We start from the raw sequence: 24,947 nt of genomic DNA on the forward strand, positions 1-24,947 counted from the left end.
TAAAAATTATATGTGCAAATTTAGAGATTGAAATTTCTGGGTTATCTATCACATGATGAAAATCTTAAATGGTAATGATGTATGTATGGTACAGAATCTGGGGGTGGGGTAGGCACAGAAACCTGGGAACAGTAGGAAAAAGAACTGCTGAGGAGGGTGGGTACTCACGGTGAAGTTGACCTATTAGAAAACAAATTCTGAATGGAAAATGTAAATATTAATTAGAACTTTATAATTGGCATTTTTGCTATTTACAGAGTTCTGCCTTTGTTTGGCAGTATGATTGCTGTTGGTGTGTGGCGGTTTCTCTAAGATGCTACCCTTTTGACAGGAAGTTGCACAGTAAACCTGTTCTTGCTTAGCTGCAAGGTTGATAATGCAACATCCCTCCTTTGTAGCAGAGAAGGAAAAGACAGCAAACTTAGCAATTGCCTTTCAAACTGCTAACCAGTAAGAATTATTTGTTAGGTAATGACTGCACCAGTATTGTGAAGTAACCTAGATGTCATCTCATTGTCCTTGCTTTATACCTTCACACAACATGCTCCTTATGGTTAACATTCTTCATAGCATTGGTGGAGACCATGCTGGGATACACGAAATAGCTGAGCACAGGCCATTTACTCTTGGAGAATAGTATCATATCCTTAGTGCCCAACAATGAACAGGCCTCGAGGCTTTTTTAAATGTATGTGAGTGGATGGGTGAATAAATGAATTCCTCTAATATTAAATCAGGTTATCCAAAATCTTAAAAAGCTTATATAATTAAAAACTGTGACAGTAAGGATTTTAAAATTTAAAATTTATTTTCCTATTTATGAGATTTCTCTAATAGCCAGACTTTTTCATATTGAATCAGTCAGTTCTATAGTCCCTAATCCTTTGCTTCATCTCCCAGGTCTGTCTTTACCTTATAGACAGACGTGTTGAACAGGAAGCGTGAGTGGGTGTGGGTGTGTAATGTGTATGTGCTCACCTCTACTCACATACCCACAACTGTGAACTATGGGCTTATCTGTACTAGGGTTTGGATTTTGCTGCTGTTGTTTTTTTTTCTTTGCTTGTTTGTTGTTGTTGTTGTTGTGTTTTTTTTTTTTTTTTGGCAAATGATTATAATTTACTTTATGATGAGAAATGCCCCCTTTCCACATTTCTTCAGTTTTCACCAGTTATCCACCTCTGGGTTCAGTGTTGCTTAACTCTTTGTAGGAGACATCCCAAGACTAACGTTTTTATTGTTTCTTTAGTCTAGGTGGATCTGTGTATGTAGCACAAAGGTGTTGATATACAGTACAGGATAAGCAAGCATGAGAATTTGTCCAGAAACTGTCTGGCTGCTGTTGAGGAATAAAGCTTTGTTGAGCTGGGCATAATGGTGCATACCTGAGATTTCAACTACTTAGAAGGTGGAGGCCCGGGGGATTAAAAATTCAAGGCCTGGGCAACATAGATTCAAGCAAAATAAAAATCAAAGTGAAGATTTGATAGTCCTTTAGACTCATTTGACCAACAAGATAATCTGGAGAGTAGTAGTGTTGTTTAGATCTAAGCTGGAAGATGATAAAGCCAGAATAGTTTGGATTCTGTTCATTTATTTATTTTTTTTCTATTAGCTACTTTTGAGGTAGCATATTTTTAAATAGCAAGGACAAGGGACCAAAAGCAGTGTCAGTAATGACCTAGGTATGGGAATGTCTAGAGACTTGTAAAAAGTCCAGAAATAAATAATGAGGGCAGGGAAGCAGCATACTGGGTTCTCCGAGCCAGGCTTATCAGTTTGGAGAGCAAAGTTTCACCATTAAATGCTGGAAGTGACTCTTGGGGGCAATGGAGAGGGTTGTCTCAGGAAGACTCAGGGACAAGAAAGAAGTACAGATCTGATTTTGAAAAATAAATATTATGCCAAAGCATAGTTTTTCATATTAATGTAAGGTCACAAGAGTCACTACACTTCTGCACCCATGCCTCTGCTCCTTCATCTCCAGGAGTTCAGATTTGTTACAGAACAGTTATGTGCTTGTGTTAATACATTTGAGACTTAACCTCATTTACTTCATTTGCAGATTTCTATCGTTGTATGAAAATTAGTTGTCTATAGGCTACAGAGTTGTGTAGTAACTTAACCTTAAGCCAATTTCTAAAATTAAGTTTGTTTTTTCATTTTCAGTAATGATGTAGACATGGAAACAGATCACTACTCCAATGGAATTGGAGAAACTTCATCCAATGGTTTCCTAAATGGTAGCTCTAAACATGACCACGAAATGGAAGATTGTGACACCGAAATGGGTCTGCAGTGATATTTCTTACATTTTAAATAAAAAATGGTGGCTACAAGGTTATGTTTTTACTTGGACTGATTCACAGCTAAGCATAAGCCAGATTTCAAAGATGAAACATCTCACTTAATACTCTGTGAGCATAGGTTGTTGGAAAGAGCAGGCACCTTTGGACTCTTGAGGGGAGGTGCCAGTCTTGCTAGCTCAACTCTGGTGATACGCTGTGTACTACCTCAGGGGTGAAGGCTGGAGATAGAAAACATTTTTATACCCATTTCTGGTATAGTCAGCAATACCTTATGGTTAGAAATTCTGTTGTAAATTTCAGTTAAACTGAGTCTCTTAAATCCATTCATTGCAAGCATATGACTTGCAATGCATAGTGCTATTCCTAGTTGTGACTTATCCCATTTTAAAGCAACATCGTAATGGCATTTGAATGTCTCACTTTATTGTTGATAATGTCTGTGGAGTTAGATGGTCAGCTGACATCCTTATCAAACAGTGAAAATGAGGGCTGGAGAGATGGCTCAGAGGTTAAGAGCATTGCCTGCTCTTCCAAAGGTCCTGAGTTCAATTCCCAGCAACCACATGGTGGCTCACAACCATCTGTAATGGGGTCGGGTGCCCTCTTCTGGCCTGCAGGTATATACAGAATATTGTATACAAAATAAATAAATAAATAAATATAAAAAAACAGTGAAAATGAAGCCTATAAATTATTTGTGGAATTCGCTTCATTATTAGATACCTTTTTATTTTGAGACTGGAAGATAATTACTGAAGTTGTTTAAGGGACAGCCTGGTTGGTCTTTTCTGCTGATGTAAGACCCTCTATATCTAGAGACATGGAAACACACTGGGTCGGGGCAAGAGTTCTAGAGCCAGATTTACCTGGATTTGAAAAGCTGCAACTGCTACTTACTAGCTGCATGACCTCAGACAGAATTCTTAACTGCCTGTGCCTCAGTTTTTTCATCTGTAAAATGGATAAAATAAATCTAGGTCATTGTGAAGAGCAGATGAGTTCATCTATGAAAAATTAATTATATCAAGTACTTTGTAAATATTAGCCATTCTTCATCATCATATGAATACTGTTAGTAGTGATTTTTATGGGTACAGTGTTGTCAGTTACTAAGTATTAACAATATATAATATAAAATACTTCTAATTTTTCTTAATATAATTTTTTTTTATTATAAGATACAATATCATCAATGTTTCTATTGGGGTCTTAACTTCTAAGAACATTTTATCTTTGTTTCCTATCAATTAAAGCCTGAGAGGGAATAACTGTTTCTTTTTTTTTTTTTTAAAGATCTATTTATTTATTATGTGTACAGTATTGTCAGTATTCTGTCTGCATGCCAGAAGAGGGCACCAGATCTCATTACTGATGGTTGTGAGCCACCATGTGGTTGCTGGGAATTGAACTCAGGACCTTTGGAAGAGCAGGCAGTGCTCTTAACCGCTGAGCCATCTCTCCAGCCCCGGAATAACTGTTTATTATTCTCATTCTCTTTCCCTCCTCTCTCATGTTTCATATTGTTTTGGGGGTTCCACTTAATTTCCTATGCAAACACTGAAAGGTTCTTGCCTCTGGGTAGCACTAAGTGTTGGATCCCAGACTCTGAGACAAAGTATAGCTTTGAGTCACAAAGTCCATACAAGAAATTTTTGAATCTCTGTGTTTAGCAGCCAGTCACTGTGGTACCTGCTTGTAACACTAACCCTTGGGAGGTCAGGGCCAGCCTGATAAGAACAGACAAACATCTGTGTGTAGATAAACTACTAAGATGCTGTTACTAAAGAATATACAAATGTTACATTAAAAAATTATACCATTTTTTCCTATTGTTTTTCTTTCAAAAAGTAGTGAAATGGCTGTTTGTTTTGTTTATAGAAGTTGATTCCAGCCAGTTAAGACGCCAGCTGTGTGGAGGAAGTCAGGCTGCCATAGAAAGAATGATCCACTTTGGTCGAGAGCTACAAGCCATGAGTGAGCAGCTGAGGAGAGAATGTGGCAAGAACACAGCAAATAAAAAAATGCTGAAGGTAAGAATGTTGCTCGCTTTCTGTGATAACATACCGGGGGAGTGGGGACTCTTTAGCTCGTCATTTTAGAGGTTCCAATCTGTTCCCACTTTGTCTCCATTGTTCCTGGGTCTGTGCTGAGACAGCACCTCATTTCAGGGAGCTCAATAGAGCAGAGCTGACAGGGAAAGGATGGGGGAGGAACAAACGGCACCCTTCTCAGGCAAGCCTGCAGTGACCTATTCCTTCCAAGTAGGCTCCGCCTTCTCCAGTTTCCATTTGTCAGGTTAATCTATCAATAAAATTAGAGCCCTCGTGTGTAGGTGAACTTTTCTTTCCTGCCCATCAGTTCTCAAATACACAGAGACTTAATATTAATTTTAAATATGTGGCCAATAGCTCAGGCTTGTTAGCTAGCCTTACAATTTAAATTAACCCATTTGTATTAATCTACATTCTGCCACGTGGAGTTACCTCTCTTTGGTTTTGTACCTCCTGTTTTCTCTCCATGTCTCTCTGGTGACTCATCTTTTCTCTCTTCTTCTTCCTATTGTTCTTATTCTGGTTCCCCTCCCCAACCTTATCCTTTCCAGCTATTGGCCAGTCAGCTTTTTTATTAGCCCAAGTAGATTCAGTAATCTACCCTTTTATCCTATCATTTCTATATCCCTTTTTTTCTCTTCATAATGAGGACCCTGAATCTAATTTCCTTTGTTCGATTTTTTTCCCTGACCATTACCAATAACAACTTGTAACCAACCCCTCCCCTGAACAATGACAAACATCTTTGAATAACCAAAACCCACTGATACTCCATCTCTTAGGAATGTGGGCATCATTCTCTAGTCTACTTTCTGTTGTCTGTGGGTGTTGGTATCTTTGGTGGCAAACTTGAGAAAATCAGGATACTTGTTGGGTCTTGACTGGAGCAGTTTATGAGCCTGGATCATCTCAGCCAGCAGCTTGAAGCTGTTTTGGATGTAGAATTCTGAGGAGACTATAATAGAGGCATTTTGAGGTGCTAGATCACCTGGGCCATCTGTTTTCATTGGTGTCTGGTCCCTTTGTCCTGAAAATACATAAACTTTTAAAGGTAACACACATGTCTGTAGTAATACAAGTATAGACTGTGTGTTGTACACAAGTTAGCCAAAGATGATTTTTTGTTTCATGCTTGAGTAGGTAAAATAGATATTATATGTTTTGTAGTTTTTCCTTTTTCTTTTTCTTTTTCTTTTTTTTTTTCTTAAAGATTTCTTTATGTCTGTAGCCAGGATTTTCAGGGGGTCTTCCTCAGTCAAACCTAATCATTTTTAACCTGGAAGGAATCCACAGCCTCTCATTTACTGTGGAAATAAAAACATAATCTCACCTCCAAAGCAACATACATTTTGACTTCCATTTTGAAATCCAGATATTTTTAAAATATATAGGTTTGTTTAATCTAGTAGCTTTCATAATCCAGTGTCTCTAAGCAGCCAAAAAATTGAAAGACAACACAATAAAATATAAGATCCAGACTCTACATTTTCCATCTTTATGTGGCCTTTTTCTTTTGTATTACTTTATTCATTCTTTTATTGTTTTATTTTAAAACTGTGGTTTTTGTTTTGTTTAGAGACAGGGTTTTTCTGTATAACAGACTTAACTGTCCTGGGACTAGCTTTTCTAGACCAGGCTGGCCTCAAACTCAGAGAGACCTGCCTGCCTCTGCCTCCCATGTGCTGGGATTGAAGGCGTGCACCACCACCTCCTGGCTAAACTGTGCTTTTTTTTTATGACTGTCTATGTCCATTTTCTCTTCCCTCCTAAGCCTATGTATATTTTTAAACACACTCTAACCTGTTTAGAGTTCTTTTCTGTTGGATCTGTCTTTACTGAGTGTCTGTATTGTTTTTTTAATTACATGAGATGATTCTTAAAATTGTTATATTAGTTGCTGGCATGATTCAGCTTAGTGAGTGGCATTGGCCACTGGCTCCTTCCCCACTTGGTTCCCTGAGAGCTTAGCTTCACAGTGGAGATATTGACAGGAGCCATTTTACTGCCCCAGCTCTGGGAAGTTGTTGGGTTTATGCTGCCACCAAGTAGCGTGCCTCCTGTTGCTCATAAACCCCACTTAAGTGTTTGGTAGCAGGGCCTCTTAAAAGAGGTGGGCTTGCTAGCAGTTAGCAGTGAGCCAAAGAAGCTGCCTCTTAAAGGGTCTTCTGTTAGTCGTTAATATGGAGCCTACCCAAGAAAAGTCGATTATCAGGAAGCTGTTTGGCTCTGTGTTTGTGTGCTTTTTTGTTTTGTTTTTTTAAGCTTTGTTAGGTCTTATGTGGAAATTCCAGGCATACATTGGAATGCCACTCATGGTTCATTTACCTTCCAATGACTTCACTTCTACATGGGGACCAATCCCTCCCTCCCTCCCTCCCTCCCTCCCTCCCTCCCTCCCTCCCTCTCCCCTCCCTCTTTCCTCCCTCCCCCTCCCCCCCCTCTCTTTCTCTCTCTCTTCTTTTTTAGATAGGCTTTCTCTGTGTTACAGCCCTGGCTGTCCTGGAACTCAGACCAGATTGGCCTAGAATTCACCACACCCAGCTTTTCAAAGTTTTTATTTTCTTCTTTGTTGGGGCAGGGACCAAGTCTTACACATATGAGCTTTTGGGGAATATTTCACATTCAAACCATATCCTATGTTTTCCTTTGAGACTTAGAAATTTGTTAGAGGTGCCAAGATAGTGCTTTTTAAACATTGAGCAATGTCTAGGAAATTCCTAGGAATCTGTACCTGGAATTTCCCCTTAGAACCTTACCCATTTGTTAACACTCTTGATGGCATTAGGCAGCTCTGATTTAGAAGAATGTTCGAGACCACAAATACAGTCACAGTCTGAAGTGCCAGTTGTCCTGCAGAGCAATGCCATGCTATGTAATTATAGTGTGCTGCTGAAACCAGGAACTTGAGGTGTGGTTTTTAGTAAACATCGTTCCAGAGTTGCAACAAATTAAATGGATTTTATGGGGATCAGTGAAGGAGTAGATTGTCTGTTGTGTCCAGAATGGTTAAAATCATTTTGAAGTACCTTCTGGATAGCTCAGTGGTTGATGATAAGAGGGATAAAATTTCAGTAATAAGTTAACCATAGTTTTGTGTGTCAGTTGAAGATGGACTGCTTTAATATGCTAGATTGCATTTAATTGTATTGATTTTTGAATATTTAAAAGTTAAATTATTAAAGATGAATATCACACATCAAAATTACAGAGACCCATAGACTATAATGCATCTTTAAACTTCCATATAGTTAGAACAGCCATTCTGAAGCTGTGGGGCTTCACATTGGATTTAACATTTTCACTATCAAATATATTTTTATGTACTTACCCACCACCAGAAACAAACAAAATCTATGTAGAAGTAAAACTAGAGATGGGAGGTGGTGGCACACATCTTTAATTTCAGCACTCGGAAGGCAGAGGCAGGAGGCGGTGGATCTCTATGAGTTCAAGGCCAGCCTGTTCTACGGAGTAAGTTCCAAAACTGGCTCCATAGCTAATGGGAAACCCTATCTCAAAAAACAAAAGAAGTAGAACTAGAAAAATAATTAATTTTATAGCCTCATGAATTTCATAATTCCTATCTATTGCCTGTATTCCACCCATAATCCTATTGATTCTGGCCCCTTGAATACCAAGAGCAGGAGCCCATGGCTGAGAGAAGCAAAGAAGAAACTAAGGATCATCTATATCCTTCAAAGACATGGTTCCAGTGACCTTCTTCCTGTAGCTAGGTCTCATCTCCTAAAATTTCCAGGGCTTCCAAAGATAGCACCACCTGCTGAGACAGAGCATTAAACTTAAAGCCTATAGGAGACGTTTTATATTCCAACACAGCACAGCCTAGAAAGCAAAGGGAGATGTAATTGATGTGTGAGTAAAGGTTGGATATTACAGGAAAGGGCAAGTGACTACTGGCTCGTATTTGTTCTGGACCTGAACTGAGATCTCAGTGATCAGCAACTTTTAATACCAAGGTATCTACTTGCATGGTATCGTCCTGTAATCAGTTATGATGATTACAGCTTATATTTCAGTAGCTAAGTTAGGAAGAGACGTGCAGTCACCATAGCACATCATCTGCTTGAGTTTCTAGTGGTAACCTTCAACAGTTGAGAGAAAGAGTTAAATTACTATTTCCTACTAGATATAAAAGAATTGGTAGAAACAGATATTCATGTATCAGGAAATGATTATCATTTTTAAATTAGAAGATTTTCTAATGGCCGGTATATGTTTACTTACTCTTCCATTTTAAGTATGTCTCCTATGAGTGCATTTGCAATGCACAGTTCCTATGAGCATTGCTGTGCAGCTCTTTAGAGCCTCTTGATCAGTAGTGTGAAGAAAGTTAACATTTTAAACTCCTTATTAACTCTTTAGTTGTTGTTGTTGTTTTTTTTTTTTTTCGAGACAGGGTTTCTCTGTGTAGTAGTTCTGTTCTGGCTGTCCTGGCACTCACTCTGTAGACCAGGCTGGCCTCGAACTCACAGAGATCCTCCTGCCTCTGCCTCCCAAGTGCTGGGATTAAAGGTGTGCGCCACTACCACCCAGCTTTCTCTGGCTTTCATTAACTTACAGACAGAACACCATTAAACTACTGTTGGGGAGAGTTCTAATACCCACAAACCCAATGCACCAGTTCAATTCCAGTCTGCAGGGAAACAAACCATCCCAACTTCATAGAGGAGCATGCATCCTCAGATAAAGAGCCGCTGGGCCCAGGAGGCTCCAGCTAAGCCTCAGGAGGGCCACGAGTCATTAGGGAGAAAGTAAGAATAATTTGAGGTGATAGTAACAAAATAATTCACAAAGGCACGTTCCACCACCGCCCAGCTAACAATTTTGTTTTTGTGCAAACATCATTGTACACTTAACACAGACCTAGATGGTGTAGTCTACTGCACAGTTAGCTATACGGTGTGTGTTGTGGCTAGCAGTACTTTATACTTTGTTTATATTTCTTCACACACATGAGTAATACTGACATGACGAGTGATATCAGTAAGTATTAGAAACTGCCCAGCCACATTATAATCATAAGGGATCACCTTGTATGTGCAGACTGTCAATGACATAGACCTTGTATTCAGAACAGTTTCACGCACACAGAGAATGGTTTGAAGTTAAGGTAAAATTTTGCTATAATTTTTAATAATGGGGCAGTGTTTCTTTTTCGCTTCACGTGTCCCACTCTAAAGTAAATGGTCAGGGAGCTCTTGCAGCTGTGGGTAGCCCACAGTGTCTCCAGTCTTCCTTTCCTCTTTGTGTGTCATCTTTGTTCTTTGTTCCTGAGAGCCTGTTCTTTACAGTAGCTCCCAAGGAAGCTGCCTGGATTGGTTGGTTTGGCAACCATTTCTTGAATGTCAGCCATGTAACTCAGATGTGTATTCATGGCTTCAAGGTGCTTTAAGTACAGCAGCTGAGAGAGAAATAGAGCCAGCTCAGATTTACACTATAGAGGAACTGCTCTGGTTCTTAAGTCAAAATTGAGTAGTTTGAGACTCTGCATTTCCCTCACAAGTTATTTCCATTGAAGCAATATTTTTCTTTAAAATGAAGCGTAACCTGGGATGACATCATATTTTCTCCCACGTGCACATATTTTACCTGGCTAATAATTACTGTGGTTCCCTTTGTCTTCTTAAAACAAGGTGCCACCATGTGGTCCCTGCTGGCCTCTTAACCTTCAGACCTCTTCCCTCGGCCTCCCAAGTATGAGCTGTCTTACATGACTTGTGAGATTTTGGTTTAATTTGGTTTTATCTGAAAGTATTTCTTCCAGATACTATACCTTATTTATAGGTGGTTTTGAAGTGGTTTTGTGACCTGTCCTTTGTGCGTTGCTGTTTTGATTTTATGTCAAGGTGTTTTTGTGACACCTTTTTATACATGCATCTTTGTTTCTTTAAAGATTTTTCCACTGAGAAAATTTTTTAGAAATTACTGAGAAAGGCTATGAGTGTTACCTTGATTCATGCTGCTTGATGCTAGATTGCATTCCAGAAACTTTGTACCCAGTGAGCCAACAGTGGTGGTCATGGATGGCAGAAGTGGCACGAGGTAGGGCCTTCATCCTGTCCTAGGGTAACACTGATTACAGTTTTAGAGTTGGTAGTTTTCATAGCATTGCAGGGTAAAAACATTCATATTGCTTTCCTAATTTCATTTGTGTTTCTTAACTTTGAACTTTCTAGGTTGCTTGGGAGTTTGATGCTGGTTTTCTTGCTTAGAGCTTTATTCTGCTTCTAAGCTTGTGGCTCTCAAAATCTCTGGGTTGTGACTCTTTTGGGGATCATATATTAGATATCCTGCATTATGATTTATAACAGTAGCAAAATTACAGTTGCAAAGCAACAACAAAAATAATTTCATGGTTGTGGGTCACCACAAGATGAGGAACTGTAGCACAAATAATAAAAACCCAGAGACAGATATTGGGGTTCAAACTGAAGATCAGAAAAGCAAAGCAGCCAGTCACTAGAGAGCTTTTACCTCTACCAAATCTTCAGACCAAAAGGGTTAGATTCTGTCTTCACGAATCCTCAGACTCCACACTCCTGTGAGTTCTTGTCTCTTCCCCTTTATATTCCTCTCTCTGCCTAGCTATATTGTTCCTGTCTCCACCTCCCTAGTGCTGGAATTAAAAGTGTATGACTTCTGAATACTGGGATTAAAGGTATGTACCATAACTCCCTGACCTCTAGTGCCGTAACTTTGCATTTTGATCTTCAGGCAAGCTTTATTTATTAACTGTATCAAGGGTCGCAGCATTAGAAAGGTTGAGAAGCACTAAGCTGTATTGTGGTGTTTTCTATGAGTCTTTTCAAGTCAAGTCTAATCCTGCTAGGCTCCTTTTTTAAAGTCCCATTGCCTCCCTTATGGAAAACATGTTTTCATCATGTGGTATTTGGGGTATTTTTAGGATCTAGCTCCTCCTTAACCATGCATTTTTCTTCTCTTAGCCTCCGTTTACATGTTCCCATTAGGTCAGTAGATACATGCTAAATGTAGTGATTAGGTTCTGGCCGTTGCTATGTGCCCTGTCTCGCAGCTGTGCTCACTCAAGTAAGAGGAGAAATTGACACTACTGTCTATATTCTAAGGGAACCTCCTCCGTCTTAATGTACTGTGTGATCCTCACCTTTCACTGTGCCTCAGCTTGCATCTGTAGGGCGGGCATACCAACCTCAGGTGAAAGCAGTTGAGATGATCCATGTCTGAAATGTTGTCTTATAGAATACTGGCCAGCAGTAATTCATTACAGCTGTTACTTCTGTGAGTTTTTGTTCTTAAATACTAAAGAGGATTGAGATTTTGAGTCTTCAAAATCTGCCTTTTTGGTGGTGTCATGATGTAGATCCACGACTAGTTTTATTTATTTATTTATTTATTTATTTATTTATTATGTATACAATATTCTGTCTGTGTGTATGCCTGAAGGCCAGAAGAGGGCACCAGACCTCTTTACAGATGGTTGTGAACCACCATGTGGTTGCTGGGAATTGAACTCAGGACCTTTGGAAGAGCAGGCAATGCTCTTAACCACTGAGCCATCTCTCCAGCCCCATGACTAGTTTTATACTTAGTTCTATGTACTAGTCACTCGTTGGACATATTCTTGGTATGTCTTATAAAATGTACCTATGTGGTAGCAGTGACACTCATTAGATGGCTGTGGTTTGCCTGGTAAATTAGTGTTGCTGAGAGCATAGTCTTTAGAAATAACATGACTAATAGTAAGTTAGGCCTGAGGGGTATGGACTGTTCTTTGAATAGTAAGCTGGAGGTGGAGTGTGGCATAGGAAACATAACCACTAGTTGTTAGATACAGAAGCATAGTCAGTACTGTAAGAAACAGTTATTGTTATCAAGCAGGTCCATAGAGGCTTTCTACACCCAACACCTATGAGTAGTTACTGGTAACTCTAAATGGTTTATTAAGAAACTTCTGTATTTCTATAACTTTCATTATGATTGGGGCAATCTAACCTGAATGAAATACTCAGTAATACAAGCCAGTCGTATATGTACTTAGTGGCATATATATTCCATTTGTAGCCTCAGACCAACTTCAGATTGTGTCATGTGTTGTGTGAATGGCATGAGCCTAAATACAACTGACCCCCCCCACACCCACACTGCTTTAGCAAACATTTAGTAATACCGACTAAGGGGAATAGAGTTGCTTGAACAACTAAACCTAGAGATGTTCCTTAGAAATTTGTAGCACACACTATTTTCAGAGTGCTGTGGTTACCAGTTCACAAGTTTATGCTCTGTGCCACCCTTCGTATGTCTGTGTTGGCAATGGAGTCTCTTGTTCATTCATAGTTGGTTTTTATTCGTTTATATATGTGTGTAGAATATTACTCTGGGTCAGTCTGTTGACTTGGCATACAAATACAGAAGCACTAAAATTTGTCTTAGTTACGATTTTGTTGCTGTGAAGAGATACCATGACCACAGCAGTTCTTAGAAAAGAATTCAATTGGGAGCTTGCTCACAAAATGGAGAGATGTGGTGCTTGAGCAGTAGCTGAGAGCTGTACATCGTGATCCACAGGCAGCAGCAGAGAGTCTGGGCCGTGGTGTAGGCGTTTGAAATTCCCAGTGACAACCTCTAACAAGGCCTCACCGTATCCCCTCCCTAACAGTTTCCCTTACCGGGTACCAATCATTCAAATATAAGAGCCTAGGGGGACCATTCTCATTCAAACTACCACAGGACATCACTAACATTAGTTCTCACACAGTCTGTGCAGTAGCATCTCTTTGTAATCCTATCAAATGATGAAACTGTCATTTTAAGACAGACTGTTTTATTATGCTAGGAGCTAGAGAGCTAGCAAGTAGTGCTGCTTATACTTGAAGCCAGTTTTTGAAACTATCACATCTTCCATGGTAAGAGAGAAAGTGAGAAGAAAGCTATGTGCCAATTGTTTTAAAGTTGTAAGAGAAGTTGTTTCAGTGTAGTTGAAAATAATATACTGAATGTTTACAAGATCCATCTTGGCTTTATTTTTTTCCACTACTAAACTTGGGAGGCTATTCAATGAGATTTGTCCAGTTCCCACATTTGTTTAGAATGAAGGCAGGGCTTACTCATTAATGTCAATTTTACATCAATGGTCACATGGTAAAGCACCGGGATGTTTGATCTTTCTTTTTCTTTCTCTTTTTGTTTTTCAAGGCAGGGTTTCTCTGTACCTTTGGAGACTGTCCTGGAACTAGCTCTTGTAGACCAGGCTGGCCTCGAACTCACAGAGATCCACCTGCCTCTGCCTCTCTAGTGCTGGGATTTAAGGCGTGTGCCACCACCACCTGGCGGTCTCTTCTTTCTTTATCAGTGAGCCCATTCCTTTGGACTTGGTTTTATTTTCCCCATTTTACTTGTGTTGCAGAAGTGGTGAGGGAATGGCAGAAATGGACAAGAGTGACTGTTCACAAGAAAACTAAGAGCCAGTTACACTTGTGCAGTCTGCTTTCTGAGACATAAAACTGTGTTTAAAGGTTATAGTCACCTAGTGTTTTAAAACTGTACCTCAACTCCCCGCCCCCCTTTTTTTTTTTGGTTTTTCAAGACAAGATTTCTCTGTAGTTTTGGAACCTGTCCTGGAACTAGCTCTTATAGACCAGGCTGGCCTCACACTCACAGTGCCTCTGCCTCCCAAGTGCTAAGATTAAAGGCGTGTGCCACTATCGCCCAGTCTACCTCAACCTTTCAACCTAGAACCACTGTGAACACATCACCTGAACTGTCTGAACTGACATTGTTTTCAACAGGACGCATTCAGTTTACTAGCGTATTCAGATCCTTGGAACAGTCCAGTTGGAAATCAACTTGACCCAATTCAGAGAGAACCTGTGTGCTCGGCTCTTAACAGTGCAATATTAGGTAAGTAACTAAAGCAAAACAACTAGACTTCAGCTACATTCTCTAAACATTTGAAAAGACATTGCCCTAACATTTGTTTCAGTAAAACAGTCAGGAACATATTAATCTTTTTAAAATACTGAAAATTTCCTCTATACCAGATTACATGAATACTGATGGAATAAACTTGGTAAGATGCTAAACTATATCTTGGAGTTTCAAAATAGTTTTTGTCTGCACACACATATATATAAGCACTTAGGATTAGGTAATTGAGTAGTTTTTGTGTTTAAGTGAAAAACCCTACCATAGAGGCACCCTGTAGCTCATAGCCCACACTCTGGGCCTAGGAATTAACAGTCTTTTAAATTCTCTCAAGTACTAGGCCAGCTCCCCTCCTGTATCATTATTGGAGTGATTTGAAGTTGTAGAAAATATGTGATTTTGACTGACCCAGGTGAAAAAGGTGGCTTTATATTGATAATATAGGAAAGTACAGAACCTTCTTATCTCAGTAGCTGTGTTTAATGGGCTGATCAAATCTTGGTTTGACTGCTGGGGAAGGAATTTGGGCATTTTATAAAGAATTCTGATAGATGCTCTACAGGAAAGTGAGACTAGAAGGGTGTTACTTGAATTGAGTACTCAGGAGTCAGAGCTGGTACCACCCTGAATACTGCATTCTGCTCGTTTTGATTCGGGGTATTTAAAGAAGGAATGAGGGTAACCTGAGTTCCCCACATCATAGCTTCTGTCTTGAAATATAAGCAGTACCAACCCCTGGACTCAAACATTTGCATTTAGATTAACCAGTCACTTAGGTGAAGAGGCGAGGCTTTATCAGTGTGTATTGGGAAGCTATTGTTTGGTAAGTTTCTGTTCCTATCAATATGTCACTGCAGTTGTGATAGTAATTACATACTGAACCAATACTTCTATGCAGATTCTGTAGTTGCACTCCCATGTAAATGTTACCAAGTTAATCTGCACATGAAGCTTAATTTCTGAGCTGTTTTCATCAAAGGCAATTTAGATAAGGGTTATTTTACATCTGACTTTAGAGTCTTCTCCAATGAGACTTCATTCCAGTTTTGAAGTTTGTACTCTTACTTGGCCTGGTGAAATTTAGAAGATTTTTAGTCATGTGTTTCAAACAGTTTTTAAAAGGTGACAGACAGTACTGGACATTGGTACTTGTATTGAAGGCTAATTAATATTCATTGCAAGAGTGTAAAGGAAGCCATGAATGCTCATACTTATCCTAAGTTTAATACGGGTCAATACTGCCATTTGGGAATAAGAATAGTGGCCTTTGTGTGTTAGCTTCTTAAATTAGTGTTTGTGTGTAGAATAATATGAATTTGGTTTGTGTGTTGTATTTTCAGTGGCCAAATAAGATCAACTCTTGGAAAAGTAAAAGAATCTAGTAACAGTGCTGACAGGAATGGTGGCTTACTATAATTGTCGTTTTGAAACTACTGCATTGCAGGTAGTTACAAACATCCGATTGTCAATTTCCTTATGGCAGCATTTAACTTCTTGAGTTCTTTTTTTTTTTTTTTTTTTTTTTTTTTTTTTTTTTTTTTTTTGGTTTTTCAAGACAGGGTTTCTCTGTGCTTTGGGAGCCTGTCCTGGAACTAGCTCTTGTAGACCAGGCTGGTCTCGAACTCACAGAGATCCGCCTGCCTCTGCCTCCTAAGTGCTGGGATTAAAGGTGTATGCCACCACTGCCCGACTTCTTGAGTTCTTCAAATCAAATGCTTAGGAACATTATCCAAGATACAAGTGTTAGGCTGGGTCTGGAGGCTTGAAACTAGCCTGTTTTACATAAGACTTTCAGACCAGACAGGACCACAGTGAGACTCTGGGCATGGGAAAGCTATAAATAATGCTTGCATTAAAAATGATAAGTTTAAACAATCTTATGGATAACTGTATCTTTTGTGCTACTAATGGGCAGACCTATATGTAATGTATAATGTATTAACTATGTATTTTATATATCTTAAAAGCTTAAAGATTCTTAAAACTAGAGGCCTCCTTTGATCAAAGTACAATCATGAACCTGGTGCTCACTTGAACCTTCCTTAGGTTTTAAAAATAGTAATCATTTCCTCTTTGTTTTTCGAGACAGGGTTTCTCTGTGGTTTGGGAGCCTGTCCTGGAACTAGCTCTTGTAGACCAGGCTGGTCTCGAACTCACAGAGATCCGCCTGCCTCTGCCTCCCAAGTGCTGGGATTAAAGGCATGCGCCACCACCGTCCGGCCTTTCCTTTGTATCAATAAATCAGTATTTCAATAATCTTAACCCTCAGATCACTTTATTAAACCATTACTTTCTTTTCAACCTGCTCCATGTTTTGTTTTTTGTTTTTTTTTTCGAGACAGGGTTTCTCCGTAGCTTTTTGGTTCCTGCCCTGGAACTAGCTCTTGTAGACCAGGCTGGCCTCAAACTCACAGAGATCCGCCTGCCTCTGCCTCCCGAGTGCTGGGATTAAAAGCGTGCGCCACCACTGCCTGGCTCCTGCTCCATGCTTTTATTCACAACTTATTTATTGTCCCTTGTACATTAAGCTCTTAGCCTGCTTTTCTATGGTTTTTATGGTTCATTCAGTTTTGTTGTTTTTTGTTTTGTACTGTCTTGCAAACTCTAAACTGAGGCTGCAGGTAATCAGAGAGTTTGACAGCCACTGTCATGGCTTTGCCCTTTGAGCTTTGCCTGCAGGATTGATTAGTTTCCCTAATTGATCTGGACACTATCTCCAGAGAGAATTACTAGCTTATGGGTGGGTTCTATCACCCTTAGTTCACTTCATCTTTGGTGCATCAGAATTTTACTGCATTTATAATAAGGAGGAAGAGGCAGGCAGATCTCCTAAGATTCAGACCAGACTGGTCTACATAGTGAGTCCCTATCTCAAAAACAAAACAACAAAAAATACACCTGTTTGAAGGTTAATATGTAGCACCCAAGAAATATTCTATTAAGACATCAGAACTAATGATTAAAAGTTAACCTCTTCAATTCTAGGGTGACTTTGCTCTATATTTTGACAGCCGTTCACTTGCTTGTGAATAACATTTGCCAGTGTGCTTTAGAGGTAGCTCTGCAGCTCTCTCTGGACTTTGGAAACTAAATAAAAATGTGGAACTGCCTTCTCTTGCTAATGTTAGCTGATGTTGGCTAAGTAGATAGGTAGTAGATTTCTCTTATTTCAGCCCAAAATGTCAGCTAGGTTACATCTTTTCTATCATGGTTAAACAGAGAATGAAAAAGTTGAGTATATACTTTAAAAATCTAGTTCTGGCCAGTGTGGTGGTACATACCTTTGATTCCAGCATCAGGCAGAGGCAGGCAGGTCTCTGAATTTGAGGCCAGAGAGGAATATGAAGTGAGACCATTTATTAAAAAATAAACTTAAAAAATCTTAGTTCTGCAAGAACTTTTCTTAGGAATATCATTCTGCCTTGTCATCAGGTAGTTGAGATTCTCACAGGCACTGATGTTACAAATGTTGTATTTCCCTGATTGAAAAATGTTTTTTAAAACGGTTTGTTAATTGCTATTTTCATATTTTAATCCTTTTTTTCCTTAGAAACCCACAATCTGCCAAAGCAACCTCCACTTGCCCTAGCAATGGGACAGGCCACACAATGTCTAGGACTGATGGCTCGATCAGGAATTGGATCCTGTGCATTTGCCACAGTGGAAGACTACCTACATTAGCTATGCACTTCAAGAGCTCACACTTACATTGTGGCAAATAGTCAACATGGAAGTAGACCGGCTCTGCTGATTTGAAATTTAGATTTTTTTTAATTATGTACTGGGGACAGGTTTTTGTCGCTTTACATTGCTTCCTAGTTTACAGCATGATGCAAATGATTTTCTAACTTAGTGTTAGGAGAAAATATTTTCCATCTTTTAACCTCTTAGGTGTCTAAGAGTTAAATATTACTGAATTTCAGACCTTCAAATTGATCATCAGAAATCCTTTAAAACAATTACCTAAAAGAAACCAAAAATCCTGCCTTCTTTGTTGGGGGGAGAAGGGGGAGGAAATGGAACAAGTTGTGTTTGTGTTAGCATGTGGGTGATGTAAACTACAAATTGGGAGCTGTTCCGACCCCCGCTCCTGTGTAAGCATTCAATCAGTGTAACTTGCAAAATGCATAAACATCCGACAGTTTGAATTTAATAGTGTTGATGGAAGAAATCATTTTTAATGTGTACTGTAAAACTTGAAATACTCAGGAGCTGAGTGAGTATGTTTGTTGCTACTTACAATCCCGACCTGTTAGTCCCAGTAATTTTGTTTTAACATGGTCTTTTTCAACTTTGTTTCCTGTTTAACTACAGATGACTTCTGTTGTAGACTCACAAGTTTAACTGTTGTATTATAACAGTATTACATGTCAACAGTGTGGTTATGACCTTTATTTATATAAAAACCAAATATTTAGTCAATTTACTGTGTCTTAATTTGATCTTTGTACACCTTCCATTTTTAAGTGCTTAAATGAGTACTATATTGCAATAAAAATGTAGTGATATAATTAACCAGCCATTAAAAATTTACTTCTACAGATATTAGTGTCAGTTGAATTTATGTATTAGGTTCTCATATACTCATATATCAGCCCAAGTTAACAGTCTAAAAATGCCTTCAGGTGATTGCACTAGTAAACCTGTGTGCAAAGAAAAACAGGAATTTAACAAGTACTGTAACTATCAACCAAGCAAACCCCCAAACTAATTAAAATTTGAAAAGCTGTTTCAGGGCTGGCAAGATGGCTCAGCAGTACTTGCTACCACGTCTTGAATTCAACCTTTGGAACCCACATGGTAGGAGACAGAATAGAAATTGTTCTCTGACACACCATGCATGTGTGCACACACACACCTTTTTCTTTTAAAGAACAACAACAACAAAAAAAAAAACCCACTTATTTCAGATTTACTCCATTGCTGGAGTAACAAAGGTGCTGGCTTAAGTTTAAGCCCCAACACATATTTATTTTCCTACTCTGGGGATTCTCCACCCCCGCCACTATGCTTTTTAACAATGACAAACCACATCTACAACACTAGAGTTAGCTTTTCAGCTGTACTGAAGACTTCACGGATGGTCTCTCTCTCTCTTTTTTTTTTTTTTTTTGATTTTCGAGACAGGGTTCCTCTGTAGCTTTTTGGTTCCTGTCCTGGAACTAGCTCTTCTAGACCAGGCTGGCGTTGAACTCAAAGATATCCGAGTGCTGGGATTAAAGGCGTGCACCACCACCGCCCAGCGGATGGTCTCTTTTTATTCCTCTTCTTGTGCCCACAAGGATGAAAATGCCTTTTTTAAACTGCTTTTCCCTCCAAGATGATCAAAAGTATTCTAGAAAGAAATGTAGCCAGCTGCTTTCTCAGACAAAAAGGTTTATGGTTTTTTCTTAATGATCCTTTACAATGATTTATGAATGACTAGATTTTGAAAAATCAGTGTTTTCCATACAAAATAACCTTAAATTCTATACATATAAATCATCATCATTTAGCTTTATTTCATTTCACTTATAACTTTTCTTCTTCATCTTTTTGGCCATCCAGCGTTTTTTAAACCTCTTGGCATTTTGTTGTTTCTTAGCACCTACAAGAGAACAAGAGGAATATTCAGTAAGTATTAGTTAAAACCCCGAGAAACAAAATTCAGATTTTTTGGAGTGTAGTTTACAAAAATACACATAAAAGTAGGTTTATTTAGTTTATAATGACCCATCTCCTTCCAAAAACATTTCCTTTGTAAAATAACTAGAGTCAAGAGAAGACATTCCAGCTTACCCCATGTGCCATTGAGAAACTGGGCTGCAGCTCTTTTCACTGGTAGCCTCTTGTTGTTCAGAGACAGGAACTTGTTCACTAAAGGGGAGAATCAGTTAATCATTTCTTTGTCATCGTGAGAGCCAGAGACTATAAGAAAATTACCAGCCGAGCGGTGTGGCACACACCTTAAATCCCAGCACTTGGGAGGCAGATCTCTGTGAGTTCAAGGACAGCCTGGTCTATAAGAGCTAGTTCCAGGACAGGCTACAAAGCTACAGAGAAACCCTGTCTTGAAAAGCCAAAATAAATAAATAAAAAGTAAAAAAAAAAAATTACCAGTAGTCCTCTTGGATTCTGAACCATATAAACAATTGTGGATAAAGTTTTTGGCTGCTTCTTGCCTTGAATCTCTCAGATCTTGATCTTTTAGCCTTACAGCCAAGTAGCTTTTAGTCTGACTGGTGAAAATACAAAAAGTCAAAATGAATCAGAAGGTACGTACCATTCTCCTATGTCACTGTGGGTTTGTGTGTGTGTGCACGCACGGGTGTATGCACATATGTACACACGTGTAGTACTGGGGGGATGGTCAATCACTACCATTCAGCCACATCCTTAACCCAACGCCTCACAGATGCCAGGCAGGGACTCTACTCTAGAAATCCCAGCCCCTACATGACTTCACTTTGAAATAGTCATTTTGTTCTTGTTTATCAACTGTATTTAAATAATTGTATGAGTTACACAATACAGATAAATCACATGCTATTTTATAAGAAAAGAAAATACATTAACATATTTTAAGGCAGCAAGTAATATTTTTCTACAAACAACCCAATCTGATACACTACTACTTTCTCCATAAGCTTTTAAAAGGAAACTTTACATCCCACCGGGAAAACAGAACAAAACTCATTACCTGTCAGACTGTACTTTCTGTATTTTAACTTTCTTGGAGTTTCTTTCTTTTGCAGTATGTTCGCCTCTCTTTTTCAAATTAACTGAAAAAATTAAGATCCACTTTATTAATAGTATATAAAATAACACTCCATGGCACGCACTTCGGTGACTCATATATCATGTTGAGTGCAGATTTTATTTGGAAGAAAAAAATGGGGAATGGTCTGAAGCCAAGCCAACTTTGGCCAGGCTTAAGGGTCACAAACAGCCAAGAATACCTGCAATTCCTCACCCTTACAATGCAGTTACTTAAATGAGAACAATTCATACCTTTTACGTTTCCTGGTGATTTCTTTAGGCTATGGAAAGAAAAACAACAACAAAAGCTCAGAATGGCAGGCAGTAAGAATACTCAAAACAACACATAAGATCCCCTCCGGCTCTCATGAGCACTACCCTTAATTTTCACTCATCATGCCACACGACACTGCCACCAGCTCAGTAACCACACTGGCATAGAATGACTTCTCAGAATTCAAATCTGAGCACTGTTAGTGGGCATCCAAAAGTTTGCTCAAGATTCTGAAACATAACTTAGCAGTTAGCACTCCAGGTACCAAGTGGTACTTATCTTAGTAATGAGGAAACACAGCTCATTCAACAGTTTGGACACTGGAGACAAAAGGTGAGCTCCAGACAACTATCAAATGGCAAAATTGCCTCAGAAATGAATTATAGAAGCAACTGTACTGATCACAGAGGAGAAAGTGATGAGGGAGGGTGACACTTGGTTATGTAAGACAAGGGCTTCACCAAACATCTGCTTACATGCCTCATGGAATTCAAAATAATAGGAAAAATAACCAACCATTCTGTTTAAAAAATATTTCAGAGTTTACACTAAGACCAGGTGTGGTGTTGCATTTAATCCCAGCACTGAGATGCAGAGGCAGACAAATCTGAGTTTGAGGACAGCCTGCCTGGTCTACAGATGGGGTTATAGGACAGTCAGAGCTACACAGAGAAACCATATCTAGAAAAACCAAAGAATGTACCAAAGAGTGCCAAGAAGTAGAGGAGTAAACTCAATAGAGCTTAAATGTGATGGAAATAAAGACAGCTGTAGCTCAAGCTTTGGGTTTAAGCACAGACCACGGTGCAAAGCTGCTAAATGAAATGGGGATGAGGAAGGGTGGTGGCAGGTAAAACCAGCTTAAGAAAAGTTTGGATTTTAGGAGTTTGTGGTTAAGTGCCCACTGGACCACTAAATAGAAAAAGTCACTTGACCTTGACCTCCGATTCTGCCCCAGAACAAGTGCTGGACAATGACCTTTACTTGTAGGACTGGGATTGGGAACTCCAAAATCACTCTGTAGCTTTTAAATTTGGACAAATCTCTGCAGTTATACAGACAAATTAAGGATTGCCTTACAGAAGTAAAAGCCTATTACTTACTCAGCCTCTGAAGCTTTAGTTAGTTGCTGTAAAATAGCATCTGGAAGCAGCTTTCTTTTCTTTTGGAATAAAGACATTTGAAGACAAGTTAAAAGTGATGTTCAGGTATTCTCAGAGTTGCTTTTAAAAAGTTACTCATTTCGGTGTCTGGCAGTGGTGGCTCACACCATTAATCCCAGCACTCAGAAGGCAGAGGCAGGCTGATCTCGTTGAGTTCAAAGCCAATCTGGTCTACAATAGCTAGTTCCAGGCCAGGCTCCAAAGCTATAGAGAAACCTTGTCTCAAAAAATAAAAAAATAAAGACAAAACAAAAAAGTTATTCCTCTCGGCCAAGCATCGGTGGTGCACGCCTTTAATCCCAGCACTCTGGAGGCAGAGGGAGGCGGATCTCTTAAGTATAAAGAGTGAGTTCCAGGACTGTTATATAGAGAAACCCTGTCTCGAAAAAGCAAAACAAAAAACTTAACTCGTTTCAAATACTCCTGCATCCAGACCAATACTGCCCCGCGACTTCTAAGCCAAGACTGGGTTTCCAAAGCCCAAAACATTCTTTTTAATTGTACCCACAGTAGCTCAACGTTCAAGTGTCCCTGTTATTAATAGAAAGGTATCAGACATGGCCAATTTGAAGTCAGATCTCTGGGATATGAAATAAGGAATCGCCTGTATGTGCCATTTTTACTTTACAAGTCACTTAAATCTTCGGAGTCCTAGTTTTAGACTTAGGAAAAAAAAAAGAAACCCACAACCTCTGGAAGCCTAAAAGACCAATACGTGAAGGCCAGGTGAGTGTCAACGCTTCCACGCCCACGTTGAATTAGGGCAAGACACCAAGAAACAGCAGCAGCCCTTGCCCCGCTCCAATATCCTATACTCCCTCACCCCCCCCCCCAAAAAAAAGCCCTGAGCAAGGGAACTCTCGCTCGCCCCGGTCGTGTTTCCAAAGCGACACGGCCCGCCGCCAACCTTCTGTTCGATGAACAGCTCCTCGCGCCGCTTCCTCTTCTCCTTCAGCAGCGTTTTATCCCTGGAAGAAAAGGGGACAGGTCAGCGCCGGACGAGCCTAGGAAGTCGCCGGGCGTCCCGTTCCCCGCCGCGGGCACCGCACCTCCGTGCACTCTCACGCACGCGCAGCTCCTCCTCCCTCGCTTCCGCCTGAGCATGGGCGAAAGTCAGTTCCTCGGGGGCTTCGTCGTCCCCATCCTCGTCCTCGTCCAGAGGCTCGGCGGCGGCGCCGCTGCTGGGCTGCCCGAGGAGCAGGCCATGCTCCGCCTCCTCTTCCTCCGAGGCCGGCTGGTCCTCGTCCACCATCGCCTCCGCTGGCGCGGGGACTCGCGACGGACGCGGCCGGAGCTGCACCATGGCCAACGGGAAAAAGGCTGTCTGACCCTTGACCCGGAAGCAGCCGCTAGCCGTGCGCGCCTCGCGCTCTCCGCGCCCCCTGTTGGTTCGGAGGCCACGAGACGCGCTGAAGCGCGTGCGCGGAAGGAGCGCAGTGCTCCCTGTGGGTGTTGCAACCCGGAAGATAGTCTGGGTAGGAAAGGAACGGACGTCGCGTTATTCAATGTGTTCCCTGTTGTTTTTGTTGTTGTTGCTGTTGTTCCCACGTTGGTCTGATCTACGAAACAGCGGTGGCAAAGGCGAAATAAATGCTTAATGACCTTCTGTATTCTGGCCATTCACGACCCTGTGGTCTCTGTCTCTTACCCGTTATATAATACGAAATGATTCTGCATTCCCTATTAAGGAACTGTATCTTGTTGCCTGTGGTAGATTATTTCCGTTGTCAACTTGATTGGTTTAATAAACATCCGTGGGGAGGCATGAAGCCTTGGGTGAATGTTCACGACCCTGTGGTCTCTGTCTCTTACCCGTTATATAATACGAAATGATTCTGCATTCCCTATTAAGGAACTGTATCTTGTTGCCTGTGGTAGATTATTTCCGTTGTCAACTTGATTGGTTTAATAAACATCCGTGGGGAGGCATGAAGCCTTGGGTGAATGTGTGTTGTTGACGACATGGGCATAGCCCTGTCAGTGTGGAGGACCCCAGTGCCTCAGACCCATGGGAATGGCAAAGCCTTCCTGTGCCAATGTTGACTGTGTGCAAAAACTGGCAACTACAGCTCCCTCCTCTTGGGGGATTGCAACTGGAGGCTGCACCCCTACAGAGACCTCCCACGGAGACAGCTGAACCCCTCCTCCTTGTGCTGCACACAATAAATTTGCTGAGTTTCCAGGTTGCATAGAAGGTGCTCTCTATCAGAGCGTCACAACCAACCCGACCCCATCTTTTCTGGATGTTTTTCTGTCGTTTGGTCCATGTCTGTCGTTTCTTCATTTCCAGCACCCAGCGAACCAGCGCCCACTGCATGCATTCATGAGGCACACCTTCGGACGTGCCCGTGGGGAGTTCCCAGAGAGGATTAACAGGGGAAGAAACACCCTGAATGTGAGGAGCAGACTGTATACAAAAGGGGTGAGGAGCCGGGCGGTGGTGGCGCACGCCTTTAATCCCAGCACTCGGGAGGCAGAGGCAGGCGGATCT

The 24,947-nt window shown here is 40.4% G+C and overlaps 2 protein-coding genes across 2 annotated transcripts in view; one reads left to right on the forward strand and one right to left on the reverse strand.

Annotated features, from left to right (window-relative positions):
* Positions 1 to 18,824, forward strand: part of Ranbp9 (RAN binding protein 9) — an 82,599-nt gene extending 63,775 nt beyond the window's left edge. Inside the window, exons 11-14 of the mRNA XM_041632619.1 lie at positions 2,170 to 2,291; positions 4,188 to 4,339; positions 14,146 to 14,257; positions 17,832 to 18,824. Coding sequence (XP_041488553.1) covers positions 2,170 to 2,291; positions 4,188 to 4,339; positions 14,146 to 14,257; positions 17,832 to 17,962 — 517 coding nt within the window. The 3' untranslated portion in view covers positions 17,963 to 18,824. The remainder of the gene's footprint in view (positions 1 to 2,169; positions 2,292 to 4,187; positions 4,340 to 14,145; positions 14,258 to 17,831) is intronic.
* An 813-nt stretch (positions 18,825 to 19,637) lies between these two features.
* Positions 19,638 to 23,792, reverse strand: Nol7 (nucleolar protein 7). Its single transcript, XM_041632620.1, has 8 exons — positions 23,506 to 23,792; positions 23,364 to 23,424; positions 22,397 to 22,455; positions 21,272 to 21,300; positions 20,961 to 21,042; positions 20,378 to 20,499; positions 20,060 to 20,137; positions 19,638 to 19,868 (listed from the first exon to the last, which is right to left on the reverse strand). Exons 1-8 carry the CDS (start codon positions 23,757 to 23,759, stop codon positions 19,789 to 19,791), a joined length of 765 nt encoding a protein of 254 aa, XP_041488554.1. The 5' UTR covers positions 23,760 to 23,792; the 3' UTR covers positions 19,638 to 19,788.
* Between the last annotated feature and the right edge of the window lie 1,155 nt (positions 23,793 to 24,947).

Source organism: Microtus oregoni, unplaced genomic scaffold, assembly GCF_018167655.1.
Source record: "Microtus oregoni isolate MIOR12 unplaced genomic scaffold, Mior012 000042F_ref0000377, whole genome shotgun sequence".
NCBI classification, from domain to species: domain Eukaryota; kingdom Metazoa; phylum Chordata; class Mammalia; order Rodentia; family Cricetidae; genus Microtus; species Microtus oregoni.